The 19,032-nt window shown below is 44.4% G+C and overlaps 1 protein-coding gene across 1 annotated transcript in view; it reads left to right on the forward strand.

Annotated features, from left to right (window-relative positions):
* The window catches only part of LOC138982055 (serine/arginine repetitive matrix protein 2-like), a 33,167-nt gene extending 14,502 nt beyond the window's left edge, over positions 1 to 18,665 (forward strand). The window contains exons 6-15 of the mRNA XM_070355273.1: positions 3,066 to 3,090; positions 4,629 to 4,778; positions 5,312 to 5,442; positions 5,884 to 6,106; positions 6,947 to 6,974; positions 12,539 to 14,757; positions 15,070 to 15,122; positions 15,573 to 15,821; positions 16,235 to 16,345; positions 16,564 to 18,665. Coding sequence (XP_070211374.1) covers positions 3,066 to 3,090; positions 4,629 to 4,778; positions 5,312 to 5,442; positions 5,884 to 6,106; positions 6,947 to 6,974; positions 12,539 to 14,757; positions 15,070 to 15,122; positions 15,573 to 15,821; positions 16,235 to 16,345; positions 16,564 to 17,166 — 3,792 coding nt within the window. The 3' untranslated portion in view covers positions 17,167 to 18,665. The remainder of the gene's footprint in view (positions 1 to 3,065; positions 3,091 to 4,628; positions 4,779 to 5,311; positions 5,443 to 5,883; positions 6,107 to 6,946; positions 6,975 to 12,538; positions 14,758 to 15,069; positions 15,123 to 15,572; positions 15,822 to 16,234; positions 16,346 to 16,563) is intronic.
* The last annotated feature ends 367 nt before the right edge of the window (positions 18,666 to 19,032 follow it).

Raw genomic sequence — 19,032 nt, forward strand, 5'->3', positions numbered from 1 at the left:
GTTATGTTGGGTGTTTAGAGTTTATTTAGGCACTCTACGAAACCTTGCCATAGTTTAAAGGATAGTGGTTGTTCGCCTCTAAGGTACATGTATTCAGTAGCATTTTAAAATACCTTGAGTAAGAACAAAATGTATGGATGACAAGACATGCCTTGTGGGTAAATTATTATAAAAAGGATTAAAAGGCCGAGTAGAATCATATTCTCCAAGTGTCCCTTTAACACTTTCTACCCCACCTATGCTGACAAAGTTTTTTTTTGCCGAGACCAGATGTGCTGCAGCAGGTCACTCAGAATTGTAGTAATAATAATAATAATAAATGAGCATTTATATAGCGCAACATCATAACTTTACAATTATGCTCTTTGCGCTTGACACATTTAAAATTAAATTAAAACACAGTTATACAAGCATTTACATCTACATTCATAGTCAACAACGCTTAATTAAAAGCATACACCATCAAACATACATTACAAAAAATTCTTCCACTAACTAAGTAATAAAAACATGAATAAAATAGGTAGTGAAAACAAGGAAATACCAGCTGAATACCCTTAATCAAACAGAACATGTTATCAACAATACTGAAAACAGCCCTAGATGTTTATATACATTATCACATTATCACTAAAACAACAAATACACTACATGTAGCCTACTGATGGACTGAGAAAAACAAAATCAGGGGTTGTATTTCTTGAAGAGGTGTGTTTTAAGTGCTCGTTTGAATGCTTGGGGTGACTGAGAGTGGCGGATGTGAAAGGGGAGAGAACTGTGTAGTAACTGTGTATCAACATGCTGGAATGCAGGCGTTAGATGGACATTACAGGAAGCGACTGAAGCTAACAGTCTGAGCGGATATATCCGTACGTGGTCAGATAGAGCCATGTGAGTGAGTACGGATATATCCGTACCTGGGAGACAATGAGTTAAATAAGGACATGATTTAAAATATGACTTGTTTTTAAAGAAGGTAAGCGAATAAACAAACGACCTACCGGAGTATTCGTTTGTTTGAAACTTCACACCTGAATACATGCAGATGCATAAATTAGAAATAGCTTTTGTGTCAAAAATGATAAAATTGTCCATGGTTTGCTACTCTTGACATTTGAAACATACTGCTCTACATATCAAGTGGGGTCGAACATAGATGGGTTTTTTCTGGAGCATGCATAGTTAATAATGTTGTCTGACCATGCACACCTCTGCATTCTACAGGCTAACTGAGCCTGAAAGAGCAGTTGTTTGAACTGACCTTGTTTTTAAATCATGTGTGCAATGTTGTAATGTAACAAATATGACCAATTTATTTTATAGATTATTACCAGCCTGCTCAAATTCACGATATCAGATGTTTAGCTGAAGGACTACAGAGGGTGAAATATCTGTATTGAATACAGATGTCTCATTGTCTGACACAGAATTTGTTAGGACGTGTTTTATTCGGAATGACATCGTTTCAAATCGACAACAAAGAAGAAAACTATTGTAATCGGTTGAATGAAAAGTCCTTGCGTGGATTTATTCTTCGGCAGCGCTCTTGATTTGATGTTGATCAGTCTTATTGCATTGTCTCCCCGTTATGTTTCTACCGCGGCGTCTCTGCATCTTCTCACCGACTCCTTGCTCTAGTACTCTTTAACATTGATCATAACAAAATGGTCTCTCCTTATTCTTTCTCCCATTTTCTCGCTGCCCCCTTATAATAATCATAATGAGAAACATCTTTTTTATAGCATGAGTCCCCATAAACAGCTCAAAGCTCTTTACAGTTCCAAAACCAGAACAAAAACCACATTGAGTTTATGACTTCATGTCGATCTTCACTTTATTGTTTTGCCATTACATTTCTCAGTCTCTGACCATCTTGTCACTAACTAACCCGTTCTTCAGGTGCTCATATCTTTGATTTGACGCTAACTTCATTGCCTCTCCCTCTTTCTGTCTGGGTCATTCAATCACCATTCTCTGACCAAACAAAAAGGAAGAGACGATAAACAATTGTAACCAACCATGAACCAACCAACTTCTGACCAAACGCTTTTCCTTTCTTGACCTGTGTCATCTTCTCCATTCTGTGACCAAACACTTTCCCCTTTCTGTCATAATCTTACTCTCGGTTTTCCTGAGAGTATTGCCAAATGCCCATTTTCCAAATGGCAAATCATCCATCAATGGTCAAGTAGGTCTAGTCTGAAACAGACAAAACAACTCCAACGAGGCCAGCAGCGGAAAGAAACAAATTCCAAACATGAAATAACAACACATGCATACATAAGCTGTTTTCCAATGTTACTGAAAAAGAGAGGAGACGTAACACATGTGCACACGCGTGCACAGAAAAGGGTGACTGTAAACACTGAGACTGAGAAGCAGCAGCAAGAGTTGAAGTGTATGTAAGTACTGTGCGTCTGGCTGAGGGAACTGTTCCAGCTCTTCCCTATCACTCCCACAACATTGGCCTTGTCTAGTAGCTACTGAAAGACACCATTTTCTGTGTTGTCTTCATTTTATTTACGTCTTTATTGATGTGATTGTGTACTGTTCACATGTTTGTGTAACTGAGTGCTCTTTGAACAGTCTATTTGCTTGTTTGTTTGTTTGATCAGTTTAACTTTTGACACATGCCTTGTGTTTCATTGTCATTTGTTGTTGTTAATGGGAAGCTTCTGACTGAGGAGCTACTGCTAGGCTTTCAAGAACAGTTATCACACATTTGGTGCATACATGTTATATCAAATGCAATTGTCTGAAAATGAAATTGTAATATTTTGTTTACTTACTTTGATTTATCATTAAAGTTAAAGTATGCATTACTTTGTAAAAAAAAAAAGAAAAAAAATTTGATATAATTTGTCATTATTTTTGTCTTGAGTGGTGAAATCCATGGTTCTGTTGTTACAGCAAATTTCTGGTTCTCAGTAGCATTTTGTTTGTGAGGTGTGTTTGTGTTAATTTGTATAAATATTTGTAATTGCAACATTTTACTGCATGCAAATACAAATCACTCTTTCAAGTAAAACAGATTGTAAGAGTGCTTTTGTATTCCTTTGTTTCAGGTACAGGAGGCAGTGGAAAATGGAAGTAAGTCTTGCAGGGAACCTACCATGGGCCAGAGCTACGCTACTTATCTTCCTAAGCTAGTCTGGTTCTGTGCTACATTGCCGACACAATACCATTCATCTTCAACGTTATACCCCGTCATCCCCCATTTCCCCTTTTTCTTTTTTAGTTGCGGTTGTAACGGAATTGGTTAGCGTGCAGTGACCCCAAGTGTTGTTCACTCAGTTGTAAGCGTGATCGTTTCGGTAAAGATCCTTGTGATTGAAAGGTGAGTGCAGCAGAGTCTGATCTTGTCTTGTTTCCAAGGGGGACAAGCAAGATTCGACATTACCGTCAGGCATTGCCTGATATATGATCCCAATCAATCCTGCCATATTTTGCCTCATCGAATAACTATTGAAATTACGCATTGCAGCTCCATTTGTCCTGGGAAATACGTTTTACAAGGCGGACATTCGGTTCTTCATATCATGCTGTGCGCTTTCGGTTCCTGATATCGTGCTGTGTGCACCTGTTTTGAAGTTACTGATGTTTTGCGTTTGCTCACAGAATGGTGAAAAGCTTCAGTTGAAAGTCAGCTGTTTTTGTACAGTAGACAATTGGACCTACAAAAAGACACAGAGTCAATCAAACACACACGCATGCATGCATGCATGTGCGCACATGCATGCATACATGTGCGCACACACACGCACGCACACAGAGTTGTGTTAAATGATGTGTGTGTGTGTGTGTGTGTGTGTTCTAATCGTATACAGCAAGTCATCCTTGTTTCATATAATATAAGAAAATCTAGACAGAACGACTTGGAACAAAAGTGGTGAAAGTTGAGCCTCTGCTTGTTACAAAATAGGAGCTGTTGCATTTGTTATATTATTTTAATGTCTCAATGATTGATTGATTTTCGGCAGGGGAAAATATGTTCAGTTATATATGGCACTGGTCAATCTTCAAAAGAATATCCCATAATCTCTCTGCATAACATTTGTCTATCCATGGCTGTTTGTAAATTCAGCTTTGAAATGACAAATGTTATATTTTGTTTCTTCTCCAGTGAGACTCAAAGCATGTTATGCTGCTTCAATTGACAAAGTATATTACCCATGCTTGCCAAGTGGCATCTAAGAAAATTTAAGAAATAATATTGAAATAAACTTGCCAGTACAGTTTACTCAGAAGTCTTTAAAAGTATTTAGTAGTATCTCTCTTTCTCCTCCCCCTTCACTCCCCAAATGTTTATTTGTCAATCCGAGACTGTTTACGAATTCAGTTTTGAAGTGGCAAATAATTAATTACCTTGCTTAATGTGTGATGGCTTATCAAAGATGCAGTTAGCTAAGTGGCAATAAAACTTCTTCTTTTTAAATAGTGACAGGCTTACAATCAGGATCAGCAAGAGCATTGAAATGTCTTTGAACTTTCCTGTGTTCAAGGTGTAATCAAATCATGTTGGAACATTCAACAACAGCTGAATGTTCCAGCTTGTGTGAGAGGAGGAAAATGATAAAATTTGAGCCATTATTTATGAAGATGTGTTTTGCCCTTCCTTCTGTCTTCAGGTCTCATACCTCGTCGCTTGCTGAGCCGTTTGGGACCTAATGCCCAGTTGCCCAAGAAAAATACACCAACAGCGTCCTTCAATACCGTACCGGGGGACGGACCGTCTGTTCTGCTGGAGCTGCTGAAAGCTATTCCTGAGGCCATTGTCGGTGGGTGTGATGCTGGAACAGTACAGTGAAACGGCCTTTTTAGACCTCCAAAATCATGAAAAGTTCAGGTCTTCAAAAGGAGGGAGTATTTAAATGGGAATCAGATTTACAGTGATTATGAATGGAACATCTGAAAAAGGCTGGCAAGGTCTTAAGAAGGGGGGGGGGGGGGGGGTCAAAACGGGTTCATTGTACAGAGGAATCCCCCTTTTAAGACACCTCCACACACCCCTCCCCCAATTTAAGACTCACTCCTATTTAAGACCGGATACTGTTCACATTTGTTCAGGCTTTAAAAGGTGGGTTCCATGGTATTGCATTCTACAAGGCTCTACTTTTCAACAAAGTCGTAACATTTTGAGAAATGTAGAAATGAGAAACTATGGATGTGCTCAGATTTGTACCAGTTTGAATGTTAATGACCAGACCTACCTAGGATTTTAAAACTTCAGGGGAGCGAGTGGAATCAGTCATTGTATCTTCTTGTCCATCATTTAGTCCTCTTTGATAGTTTGTGTCTGGGGTTGTTGCAGGCCTGACATTTGTGAAGGAGTTTCAGCTTGGCCGTCAACCGTCGTTTCTGTGCACAGTCTGCGACAGTCAGTGTGACAGTGCATCCATTCAGACACACCTCATGGGATCCAAACACCGCATGAAGTACCTGGTGGGTGGGTGGGTGGTTGTGTTTGTGTGTGGCTGTGTGTGCGTTTGTGTGTGGCTGTGGGTGCGTTTGTGTGTGGCTGTGGGTGCGTTTGTGTGTGGCTGTGGGTGCATGTGTGTGTGTGCGTTGCTGTGGTTGCGTGTGTGTGTGTGTTGCTCTATTCTCCAGCATGGTCTGCATTTGGAGGTCTGTGATGGTATTAAGCCATTGGTTGTTTAGGAGCTTATTGAAGCATATCGAGTGCATTATTAATGGAAAAAATATCAAGTATCAAACCAAAAAACAGGTGGATACTCTAGATACATAAACAAGACTATAATAAGCAGGAATGGATGTCATGAAAATGATATGGTCTTCTTCAAAATTAACCCATTGGGTCCTACTAGGCCATATGCAACATGTCTGTCTGGGAGAATTGGTAATGAGCTGCTTTTTGCCTCACAGAGAGATCATCGCCCACATATCTATGAACACGTCAAGACGCACGGAGGGAAGAAATCACAGTTGTCAGCCTTTCTGGAGGAGGTGTGCTCGGATATTGAGAAGGAGGAGGGGAGGGGGGCACCCATGGTGGAGAAAATCGCTGAGAAACCGGGTACCGAAAAGAAAGCGGAGCAAGAGGCCGGAGAAAGCAAGGAGGCCAAGCCAGCGGGGGAAAAGACAGAGGGTACGCTGACACTGGGCAGACACTCCTCACTGACACCGTGTTCAGAAATAATTCTGTGGGCTTTGCTTGGTCGGGATTGCATGGGTTGTCAAAGAGTGAATACTCTTGCTTTTACTTTATGGAGTCAAACTTTTCCAAGTGACATTTTAGGCCAGACACAAGCAAGGGGTGTGTCAGAAACACATGCACAAGGAGCACATGTAGAAAGCTTGCCTCACCAAAAGCAAGAGTATTAACTCTTTCACATCTTGAACAAACCTGGAAATTGTTGATTACATGGGGCACTTGTGATAAAATGATTTGGACAAGTTTATTCTTTGATGTGAGCCAGTGTTTGATTAAATCAATGTTTTATTTCTGGTTACTGTGGGTATCTATTGTGTGTAATGAGGCCAAAGACAAAATTTCGGTTTGTACCCACGCAACAGACAATCAAGTTGTACTGTATTGAAACTATGCGGAGGGATTGGGCCAAGGTATTGTGGAGGTTTCAAGATCAATCTTTGCTGTACTGTTGATTTCAACTGCAGTGTTATATATTTTAGAGAGACAACAATAGGACTGCAGTGCTGTTGTGAGGTCAGATATTTTCCCAACATGGTGTCTCTTTCAAAGTACCAATCCTGGCTCTCACAGAAACGAGTCAACTGAAGTGAAAGCATGGTAAATATACAAGGGGGAAATCTGTCAAAGGAAATATCATCTGGTAGGTATGACCAGTTTCTAATTTTATTTCCAGTATTTTCAGGTTTATGCAGGAAACATAGGGAAATATGGTGTAAACGCAGTCTGTGTGAGTATGAAGACTTGGTTGACGCGTGAATGCTTCTGTGTGTGCAGAGCCTGGGACCGGACCATCGGGTGAAATGTGAGTGTCTCTCGCAAACACAACAATGAAGAAAGAGTACTAAAAGAATGAGTAAACAAATGACACTTTAATGAATAGTTAGCGCTCATCAAAAGATGCAAATGGGTCAATCAAATGTGAAGAATGTGGTGAGTGTCAAAGCTGTTCAGATTGCAGACATATCTTGTCAAGTGTGATCATCCTATTGATTTACGTTCTGATATTTCATGGATGTTACCGTATTTGACGGACTACAGGCCGCGACTTTTTTTCAACAAAAATCGCATTGCAGCTTATAAAAAGATGCGGCTAAAACGTTACCTAAACTTGAATAGCATTCACCTAATGGAAGTCGCCGCGGATTTTCATTTCGCTCGATTAGCGATTACCGGTACTTTATTAGCTCTCTACTCAAGACTCGGCGCTTTTCTCTTTCTTTCGCGAATCTTCGTTTGTCAACAAGTCGTCGTGACAAGATAGCGTACAGAGAAACACCGGATGTATCAGGATCTCGCGCATGCGAGATTTTGTTTTTTTGTGTCTCGCGATAGTTGGAGGAGCGAGAGCCGCCATGTTGTGTTTTTGTCTGCTCGAAATTTGCGCAAAAGTTGTAAATCATCCCAAAAAAGCTTATTCTGGGCGGGACTACATGTGTGTGTTGGTTACAAATTGTGTGTGTGATATTTTTCTTCAAACTTATTTTACTTTTCTTCTTGGTTTCACTTGTTTATTCTCGGAGCTGATTTCGCCAAATACCGTACTTTCGTTTGCCTGGTTGTTTTGATTGATTGACACGATCTGATTATATTTTTTTCGACGGCGGCTAATATAGTGACTTGTCCCAATTTTTTTTTAAGTCGGGGGTGCGGCGTATAAAACGGTGCGTTTTTTAATCCGTCAAATACGGTATTCAGTTAAAAGATGATCACAGACGAAAGCAGTAAGGAGATCAAAAACCAGCAAGTAGAAACTATATCTGTTTACAGACTGCTGTAAGACAATCGCTGAATTAAATTACATATTCTTACCCAACTCACATAGATAGCAATAACTTCGTTTGGTTGCTTAGACATTGAAGCACTCTTACATGGTAACATGGGGAGATAACTCTAAAACAAAAACCACATGCTATATAAGGCATGGTCCGTAGTGGTTATCTCCCCTACCGTTGTACTGCGCATGCGCAGGATGTATACCGGTGACACTCATTCCTTTTCCTTCAACGCACGGCGCTGGACGTGTTTGAAGTGCTCTGGCTTTTCTTTAGCCATTGGTCTTTACTTGTGTGAAGACCATCGAATCTCTCACCGGCACGGTTGGCCTAGTGGTAAGGCGTCCTCCCCGTCATCGGGAGGTCGTGGGTTCGAACCCCGGCTGGTACCTAAGACTTTAAAATTGGAAATCTAGTGGCTGCTCCGCCTGGCGTCTGGCATTATAGGGTTAGTGCGAGGACTGGTTGGTCCGGTGTCAGAATAATGTGACTGGGTGAGACATGTAGCCTGTGCTGCGACTTCTGTCTTGTGTGTGGCGCACGTTAAATGTCAAAGCAGCACCGCCCTGATATGGTCCTTCGTGGTCGGCTGGGCGTGAAACAAACAAACAAACCATCGAATCTCGGTAACGTTGTTTCATCTTTCTTCCCTTCTTCATGAATTGGTGAGAGATTTTATTTTTCTTATTGAGAGAATTTTCTTAGCGTATTTGAGCGTTTTGCATCTTCTTGTTGTTAGTTCATTTTTGATTGAAAATGGCTGACAAGCAGAAAGATAAAGAGAAGTTTCGGAGTTCTGCCAAGCAGGTTAGCTCTCCAGGGTCTTACTCAGGCAAAGCGGGCAAAACTAAAGCTAAGGCGGCTACGGCCACAACTACTCATAGTTCTCAGAAAAATTCTCTTTGTGACAACTCGTCCATTGTCAGTGTTCTCAACCCGGAGACTCAAGAATCATTTTTCGTTTCCATTGATGGCAAACCTACCTCTACTGACAAATCATTTTCGGAGAAGGTTCAGGCTCCTCAAGCCGAGCAATCTTTGAGTAAAGCTGATTTACTGGCTATTTTGTCTTCTTTCAAGACAGAGGTTCATGACCGGATCTCCTACGACTGGCAAGCAAGCCCCCGTTTCCTCTCAAACTCAGAAGAGGAGATCTAGTTCAACCTCGATCAGGCATCCCTCACGAAAACCCACAGTGGCTTTCCCTTCACGGTTGGCAACTGTGCGGGAATCACTGAGACGCTCAGGGGCTTCGGCCTTTACGCTGGATTTGGTCCAGGGATCGCATAGAGGTTCAACTTCTTCAGTCTACACCTCGCATTGGTTGGCATGGACCAAGTGTTGTCAAGTTAACGGAGTGAATGTTACATCGCCCCGTTCAATGCAGGTGACAAACCACTTATCCTGGCTTGCTGACCAGGGTCTTTCTCCGGCTTCACTGAAGGTTCGTCGATCAGCAATTTCAGTTACGCTGAAACAGCTAGGTCACTCGATTTCACTTGGGGGTGTGTTATCTCCAGTGTGATTAAAGGAGCGTCCCTTCGATTTGCTAAATCCAAATCTTCTGTCCCGGCCTGGGATTTGCCTCTTGTTTTGGAATACTTAAGATCACAAGCCTTTGAGCCTTTGCATACAGCTAGTCTTGATAATCTCACTCGGAAAGCAGTCATGCTTACTATGCTGGCTTCCGCGAGACGGGGTAGCGAAATACATGCTTTGTCTGGTTCACCTCGAGACATCTCGTTCGAGAAAGATGGTTCGGTAGTCCTCAGGTTTTGTCCTAATTTCTTAGCAAAAAACCAGAAGCCAAATAAACCATCTCCATTAGTTCAGATCAAACCGCTGAGCAACATACTAGCTCCCGTCAGATCCGGATGTAGCTAATTGCCCTGTGCGAGCCTTGAGAGCTTACCTGTCTCCGCTAACCCGATCAGGTCACCAAAACAAAAACTACTTTTTATCTCCATTAATACTAAGAGAAAAAGATGTTATGAAGTCTACCTTGGCTAGATGGGTTTCCACTCTGGTAAGACAGGCTTACAAGTGGTGGCAAGAAAAAGGGGGGGGGGGGGGGCCAGTCAGTCCTTCCTCTACAGTCAGCTCGGACTCACGAAGTCAGGGCATGGGCCTCTTCCTTGGCTGTCTTAAAGTCTGGAAGACTTGAAGAAGTCTTGAATGCAGCCTACTGGACATAAGAAGATGTCTTTTTAAATTTCTACCTGCGGGACGTATCAAGTGCCCGACAGAACGGAACTTTTGGCCTGCCAGCTATGGTAGCTGGAGGCCAGTTACTCGCAAGATGTTAACTGTGAGTACATTTTCCCACCACCTAAATTAGCAATCTGCTATCTTTCTGAGTTGGGTAAGAATATGTAATTTAATATAAAGTTTCAAAAATAAACTTTGATTTAATTAATATACTTACCAACTCACATATTGAATTCCCTCCCAGCCTGCCCCGCAAATTGTATAAAGGGGTATATGTTTCAGGACGGAATGACGGTATACATCCTGCGCATGCGCAGTACACCGGTAGGGGAGATAACCACTACGGACCATGCCTTATATGGCATGTGGTTTTTGTTTTAGAGTTATCTCCCCATGTTACCATGTAAGAGTGCTTCAATGTCTTAGCAACCAAACGAAGTTAGTGCAATCTATGTGAGTTGGTAAGTATATTAATTAAATCAAAGTTTATTTTTGAAACTTTATAATACAGTAGAAACCCACTTTTTAAGACCTACAAAAACCAGCAAGTCGAAACTATATCTGTTTACAGACTGCTGTAAGACAATCACTGAAATACAGTAGAAACCCACTTTTTAAGACTTACACAAATCAGAAAATCATGTCTTGGACAGAGTCTTAAAATGGAGGCCAATCATTTTGTGGTATGAACACATAATATGAAAAATAGGATCCTAAAAGGGCAAGCTAAAAAAATTGGGGTAGGGGAGGGGGAGACGCTGGTATGTAACCCACATACATTTCTTATTCAATAGAAAGTTAGAGAATGAGTCTTTTAACTTATACTGTTCAAAAAAAGAAACGCATAGTTGCTACTTGCCAAATTTGTTTTATTTTTCGAAAAAATTAACAGAAAATCCAATATTTAGATTATTTGTTTGAAATTTGGTATGGACACAGTTGAATGCACACACAGTTCATTTGCATCTTCAAATCAATCAGTCAATCAATACGATTGGGTGCCGAGGCTGTCAAGTCAGTAGGGGGTGTGACTGCCTTGAGCAGCAACAACTGCCCGGCACCTTCTGGGCATGGACTGGATCAGATGCCGGATATCTTGCTGTGGGATGGTGTCCCACTCCTCCTGAAGTGCCTGCAATAGATCGCAGTGATTTGCCGGCGCTTCTTCTCGCCTGCGCACACGTCTGTCCAATTCATCCCAGAGGTGTTCTATCGGGTTCATGTCTGGCGACATGGATGGCCAGGGAAGCACCTGGACATGGTGGTCGGTGAGGAACTGGGTGGTGAGTCGTGCTGTGTGCGGGCGAGCGTTGTCCTGCTGGAATATGGCATCCTGGTCAGCCAGAAGAGGAAGGGCGTGTGGGCGCAGAATTTCCTCCACGTATCGCTGGGCAGTTATGCGCCCTTGGACGTGCACCAGGGTGCTCCTTCCAGCGGTATTGATCGCCCCCCACACCATGACGCCTCCACCACCATGAACGGGTGCCTCATCCACACAGTTGGGCGCGTAACGTTCGTTTACTCTCCGGTAGACCCTCCTCCGACCATCATGTCGCTGGAGCAGGAAGTAGGACTCGTCGCTGAACCACACGTGTCTCCAGTGATTCCGGACGGTCCAGCGAAGGTGCTGGTTGCCCCACTGCACTCGGTTCTGGCGATGGCGGCGGGTGAGGACAGCTCCTCTGTGAGGTCTGCGAGCTCTCAAACCAGCTTCATGCAGGCGGTTCCGCACGGTCTGGTCCGATAATCGGTGTGGCCCGGGGAGAGCCTGGACAGAAGATGAGGCCGACAGGAAACGATTCCGGAGGTGGCGGAGCCGTATGAAGCGGTCGTGAGCAGCAGTTGTCGCCCTTGGTCTTCCCGCTCGTGGCAAGTCAGCAACGGAGCCAGTGGCTTGAAACCTGACCCACAGTCTACTGATGGTGCTCTGGGACACGTGGAAGTGCCTGGCGATTGCACTTTGACTTTGGCCTGCTTGTAAACGACCCAATGCAATTTGGCGGTCTTCTCTGCTCAATCGGGCCATCTTTCGTCGCTGAATTGTCGTCTGATTTCTTTGTGGCGAACAATCCGCTTTTATGGGTTTTGGAAGACATGGTGAGAGCTCAATATTCCCCGAGTTTCACGAGATTACACTGAAGCATGACGAGTGGTCATGCCAAATGAGCAATTTTGACATTGTAGCCACTGATAACGCATGCGTCACGTGCAGAGCTCACTTGTGGCAATGGACGAAAGGTCGACGACCAGATAAACATTTTCTGCAGTTTGGTGGATATCCTTGTAGCCATAAAACTAAATTAACCAAATATTACAAGCTATTCGTTTCTTTTTTTGAACAGTATATAACTTGTTCAGGAAGCGTATCCTTTTTGGCTGTGTGCAGACGTCATCTCCCCCACCACGTTGTGATGGCCAACTACAAGGAGGAGAAGCTACGCAGGGAGAGGAAAGAACACAGCCACCCGCCTCCCGACGCAGACCGTGATAGAGACAGGGAGGGCCACAGGCGGGAGAGAAGCGATCACCCAGAACCAGGCTACCCACGAGAGAGGAGGGGTCCCTATGAGGGTTACGGACACAAGCGAGATGGTCCCAGGGAGCGAGATGGACCCAGAGAGCGAGATGGACCCAGAGAGCGAGATGGACTCAGAGAGCGAGATGGACCCAGAGAGCGAGATGGACCCAGAGAGCGAGATGGGCCCAGGGAGCCCTATGGATCAGAATATGATAGACGCCGTGGACCTTCGCCACCTTATGGAAGGGGTCGAGACTATTTTGACAGAGACCCTTACTATGATCGAGAAAGGCGACAGGCAGACCCCTACTTTGGTCGAGAAAGGCGAGAAGCCGATCCCTACTTTGGTCGAGAAAGGCAAGAGACAGACCCCTACTTCGACCGAGAAAGACGCGAGGGAAGCTACCCTCCTCCGAGAGAGCTCCGAGACGCCAGACCGTACATATCTGAAGAAGACAGACGGCGTCGTATGCACGCCTATGAAATGTACAATTTTAACCATCCAGCCCGAGGAATCGGCCCAGACGAAGCCCGTCGTCGCATGTTCTTTGAATACAAGCGGCTAGGCATCCCCTACGAGATTGCGTGTGACAGGGTTCTCATGCAGGAAGATCGCCTGGTAAGGGTGGCTGAATACATGCGAGAGGGCATGCTGCTGGCAGAAGCTCAGAAGAGAGTGATGGCGTATGAAAGCCGCCAGCAGCTGATCCGAGAGTACGAGCGGCAGGGTCTGTCGCCGCGGGAAGCGCAGTGGAGGGTGGTGGTGGAGGAGGAGAGAAGCAAGCTGTTCGAGGATTATGAGCGAAGAGGGTTAACCCCCCTGCAGGCCAGGGCGCGCATCATGACCGGTGCCGACCGCATGCATCTCATCCACGAGTACGAGCGAAGAGGCATGCCGCCCGATGAAGCCCGGCGCAGGGCCGAGGCTGAGGAAGATCGCTTAAAGTCCATGGAGGATTCCCTGAAAAAAGGACTGGGTGAGCGAGGGAGCGCCACCGCCAAGGACAGCGAGCTGGACGACATCGCGGAGAAACGGATGCTCCAGGACCACATGGAGCGGGGGCTGAGTCGGGAGGAGGCGGAGAACAAGGTCATCGCTCACCTCCGCCAGCAGGGTGTGCCCACCCAGGAGGCCATCGTGCGCGCGCAGAGGATCAAGGCCACCCAGACTCCTCCCCCTCAAGCGCCTAGCGATGTTCCAGCAGCTAGCGTAGGTCAAGACAGAGGTATTGTCGGCAGAGATAGAGAAAGTGTCGGCAGAGATAGAGAAAGTGTTGGCCAAGTCCAAGAACCAAGAAAAGTTTCACAAGATGAAGAGAAGACAAAGCGTGTTGATGCGGAGAGAATGAGAGGGGGTGATGAAGATCGCATACGGCGAAATGAAGAAGAACGAGTTAGACGTGGAGATGAAGAGAGAGTAAGGCATAGTGGTGACGAGAGAACGAAGCGTGCTGATGAAGAGAGACTGAAGCCTGGTGTTGAGGAGAAACTGAAGCCTGGTGAGACCGGCTCGGGACGTCGGAGAGAAGCGGCACCGGCCCGATCTGCGGCGGACTACGACAACATCACTCCGGAGGAGGCGAAGGAGCGACTGCTGCGAGAGTACGAGAAGCGGGGCGTGCCCAGAGAACAGGCACGTCTGGCTCTCATCAACGAGCTCATTCGCTCAGGCGTGTCGGAGGAAGAGGCCAAGCGGCGCTTCAGCGACTCGGGTCCTGCCAAAAGTTCTAAAGTTGGGGAGAACAAACCCAGAGAGGGCAGAAAAGAAAGGCAGTCGATCACGGGCTATGAGCAGAGTCGTTCACGATCCCGCTCCCCTGATGCTGAGAGAGGGGGTGAGAAAAGTCGCCCTCTCCCTCGAGCCTACAGAGTAGAAAGGGACCGAGACGAGCGGGGCAGAGGTGACCATCAAAGCCCCAGGTACAGAGACGAGAGGGAGAGAGAAAGGCATGCGCTAGATAGAAGAAATGCAGAGAGAGAAAGGCATGCACCGGATAGAAGGGATGCAGAGAGAGAAAGGAACGTACCAGACAGAAAGGAAGTAGAGAAGGGTCGCCAACCACCCCGAGAGCAACAGGTTCAACCAGGTGGGATGTGTGTGTGTGTGTGTGTGTGTGAGCGCGCGCGCGCGAGAAGCTTGCAGGTACTGTTGCAATTTGTGCTTTGCCATACTGACAGTTTAAGAGTTCTGTTGTTAGTAGTGTCTAGTATTTGTTGTAACTGTTCCATGTTTACTTTCTTCTGTTGATAAATCAAAAAGAGAACAAAAATAAAGAGGAGAAAGTGAAAAGAATAACTGTTCATCAGTTGTTTATTCCATTTTAGGTTGTCTGCACTTTTTCCTTGTTGCCAATAAATATTCCGACAAATGTTAATATGGTAATGATTGTGTTTTTCAGAGCCTCTAGGACGTCCCACACTCACGCTGGGTGAAGAGTTGCGACTGAAAAAGGTTTGTTTTCTCTCTCACTTGTAAGCACTTTCCTTGCAGTGAACAAATGTAACACAACACACAACAGATGCAGTTTCTATGTCTAGATAGCAGAGACACTGACAGATACCTCAGTCAGACACGGAAAGTTCCTGATGTTGGAAGGACAAGAATTGTAAACATACTGTCTCGAATGGCGTCAGCTAACCCATTTCAATGACACTTGTTCTGTAAGTATCCGCTACGTATAGCTGTGAAAAAGAACGAGACTATCTCCAGCACCTTCTAAGTATCTGCTACATATAGATGTGAAAAAGAACAAGACTATTTTAAGCACCATGGATGTCTGCGCTTGTTCTGTAAGTATCCGCTACGTAGAGAACCGAGACTATGTTCAGCACCTTCTAAGTATCCGCTACGTAGAGATGTGAAAAAGAACGAGACTATGTTCAGCACCTTCTATGTCTGCAGCTGAAGCGTAGTGGCTACATGGAGGAACCCGAGGAATTTGCTGCCAAGGTTGCTCGAGCGGCAAGTTCAACAGCACCAGTGACTGCATCCACAACCACACCCACAGTGGCAGCAGCACCATCGTTTCCACCTCAGCCTGTGCCCAAACCAGAGCCCAGCAGAGTGGAACTCCCCAAGCAGGCAACAGCCAAGGCTGGGCCGATCCAAGAGGAATCCAAACCTGAAGTGACCAACTTGCTAGAGTCCTTGGTAAGAATGGTTGGTTTATGTGCAGGTCTAGCAAGCTGGTTGAAATCTTCAGTAAGAGTAACTGTTGTTCATTGACATTGTGGATGTAGTTAGCTTGTGGAATCTTTAGTAAGAATGCTCTGTTCATGTGCATTATTGGCTCGTACAAAGAGTTGGAGGAGGAGGGAGGGATATATATGCAGTTGTGACTGAATTCTCTTCATCATTTGTTTACAGAGTACAAAATGAGCTCAATCAAAAATTGCCAAATTTAATTTTTGTAACAGCGCCAGAATGGGTGCCAGCAAAGCATATGATTTGCTTGTCGTCATTGTTTTTTTGGTTTGTTCAATAGTTGTTGTTGCTTTGGTTTACTCACAAGTTGTTGTTTGTTTGGTTAACATATGTAAGCGTGTGTTTGACGTGTGTGGCAGACCAACAACCTGATCTCCAGTGAAGACGACGCGGCTATGGCCCTGCAGGTGTCCAAAGCTCTTACCTCGGCTCTGCTCAAATACCGCCTCAAAGGTGTGCCCGAGGAAAAGGTGAGCCCGCTTCTAGGCTGCCACATCAACATTGTTTTACTTTCTTTCAATCCTTTCGAAACAGTGTCAATTAAAACATGGAGTTTATGTTCATCATTGTTTGTTTCCAGCGCCCTATTAACTCTTGCTTTATACACTTCATAATTAGCGTAATTTTATCCATGGTTTGCTAAAAGACTCACGACCTTGAAATAGCAGAGAGGTTTGATCTGTTGCAGGAGGAAAAACCTGCAACCCAAAGCAGAGTGTCTTTTGTGGAACGGCGAATTGAGGACGCCAAGAAGCTGTTTGAGAGCAGGATGCAGGGATCAGGGACCTCGCTGTTTTCCAGCACTATGGCCCTGAAAGAACAACACTACAGCGGGCAGGGCATAAGTGGCCTGGGACCGAGGCCAGAGGCGTCAGGCACGCAGGCCAAGATGTCCGGTCAGTCTCCACTGCCTTCACACGCCCCACCCGCTCAGCCCATTCCTATGCCGCAGGATTTGAATATCCCCATGCCTCCACAGCAACAACCCGCCTCCCAACATCAGTCACAGCGGCCGCCGTTTGGGCAAGGACCAGCACAACAGTGGCAGCGCCCACCCCTTCACCGCGCACCACAACAACAGCATCTGAGTTTGGCCAGCCAGCAGCAACAGCAGGACGCTATATACCCTGACCCCGAGGAGCAGGAAGGGGGCATCTTTGACCGCCCCATGGGGCAGGCGTTGAGCCGTGACGCGGGGAAGAACAAACCCATTCTGCCCAGAGTTCTCTCCACAAAGAACCATCCTTCTAGAGGGGGAGGGGGAGAGGCATCTCATCAGCCTCGTCGCTAACTTTTTACTCGGTCTTGACTCTGACTTTTAATTGAAATAGAGACCTGAAATGATCTGGATTTGTGCTGAAAGCTTCAGGATTGCCCTGTACTTTCAATTAGACTCTAAAGTGAAATAACTACTTAACAAATAGTTTGTTTTGTTGCTGTTTTTGCTGTTTGTTTTTAGTCATTTCTGTCGCATGCTGTTGGACTTTCTTGGCTGCTTCTGTTTTGTTAGTGTTATTATGAGTTATTTTCGCAAGATGATTAACGTGTTTCGTTGTGTTTTGTTGTGGTTCTTACTCTGTTGGTTTTGTCTGTTTGTTTTTTTGTTTTTGTTTAGTTTGTTTTTTTCTCTTAATTTCGTGAGGTAGAGCTCTAGTTGATGAAGATGTGGTTTCTTTTTGTTAGTGTGTTATGTTTTTTTTTCTTTTTTTTTCTTTTGGTGTTTAATTAATTACACACCCCTCGCGGGTTAGGGGGAAGAATTTACCCGATGCTCCCCAGCATGTCGTAAGAGGCGACTAACGGATTCTGTTTCTCTTTTTACCCTTGTAAGTGTTTCTTGTATAGAATATAGTCAATGTTTGTAAAGATTTTAGTCAAGCAGTATGTAAGAAATGTTAAGTCCTTTGTACTGGAAACTTGCATTCTCCCAGTGAGGTAATATATTGTACTATGTTGCAAGCCCCTGGAGCAAATTTTTGATTAGTGCTTTTGTGAACAAGAAACAATTGACAAGTTGCTCTATACCATCTCCCCCCCCCCCCCCCCCCCCCCCCCCCCCCCCCCCCCCTTTCCCCGTCGCGATATAACCTTCGTGGTTGAAAACGACGTTAAACACCAAATACAGAAAGAAAGAAATTAATTACACTGTTTGCTGTGCCTGCGTGCACTCTCATTGTGCGTGTGACTTAATTGTGTATTTTTGTTTGCTTAAATGCCCTATGGGCCTAAAGCCGAAATAAAACCAATAGATTGAAGAATCATTTTACAGGTAGGCAGGTCTGGTCATCTGACCTCATGTTGCTAAAGCCAATCAAAGTTTGAAAGGATGTCATAACGTGATTAATGGCGTCACATCAATATTCTTCTTCTGCATGTCTCCCGAGGAAGTGACTAAAGAATTAGGAGAACGAAGTTTGTCTGTGACTTCAACATATTAGCAGTAGCGAAAGAATAGTAAGGTCACCGCCAGGCTGTACATGTATCAGTATCGTATATCATTAAGAAATGTCATATTAAATCAAAATCAGACACAAAAATGTCATCAGTGTTGGTTTTTGTATGTATGAAAAAAGATTTTACTGTGCATAAAGTGAATATGCCTGAATTTGGTTGTTTAGTATTATAACCATTTTAGGTTCATAAAAAAAAACAAACATTGTACCTTTGCAGGCTTGACTGGCAAATCCCACTTTCTGCTCATCAAGTTTTGGTCAAGTAAAGGTCACCTGTACAAATATTTTACTCTGTGCTCTCTATGGTAATTATTGTAATAAATGTCTCACAAAAAGATTTGTTGGTTTTTGAAAAATATGTATAAGCTATTGAAGCTTTTTTGTCACTGTGGTTTTTGTGTCGATTCTTATTCTTTTCTTTCTATCCTTTTCTCTCTGTGTGTACGAGGGCTGTTCCATTATTATTTAGAATGTATAGAATATTGATATTTTATGATGCAACGCGCCGTATTGCCGCGTTTCGGTATATAGACGCGTGAGGCAGGAATAGCCTCCCTTGACCTATCGGCCATACTGTCTCGACCATGTAACGGTCGCTCCGACAATATAAGCGCTAAAGAATAATAATAATAATAATAATAAAGATAGCTTATATAGCGCCGCTTCACAAATTTAACTATGCTCTTAGCGCTGTACATCGAGAT

This window comes from Littorina saxatilis, linkage group LG12 (assembly GCF_037325665.1).
Source record: "Littorina saxatilis isolate snail1 linkage group LG12, US_GU_Lsax_2.0, whole genome shotgun sequence".
In the NCBI taxonomy this organism is placed as follows: Eukaryota; Metazoa; Mollusca; class Gastropoda; order Littorinimorpha; family Littorinidae; genus Littorina; species Littorina saxatilis.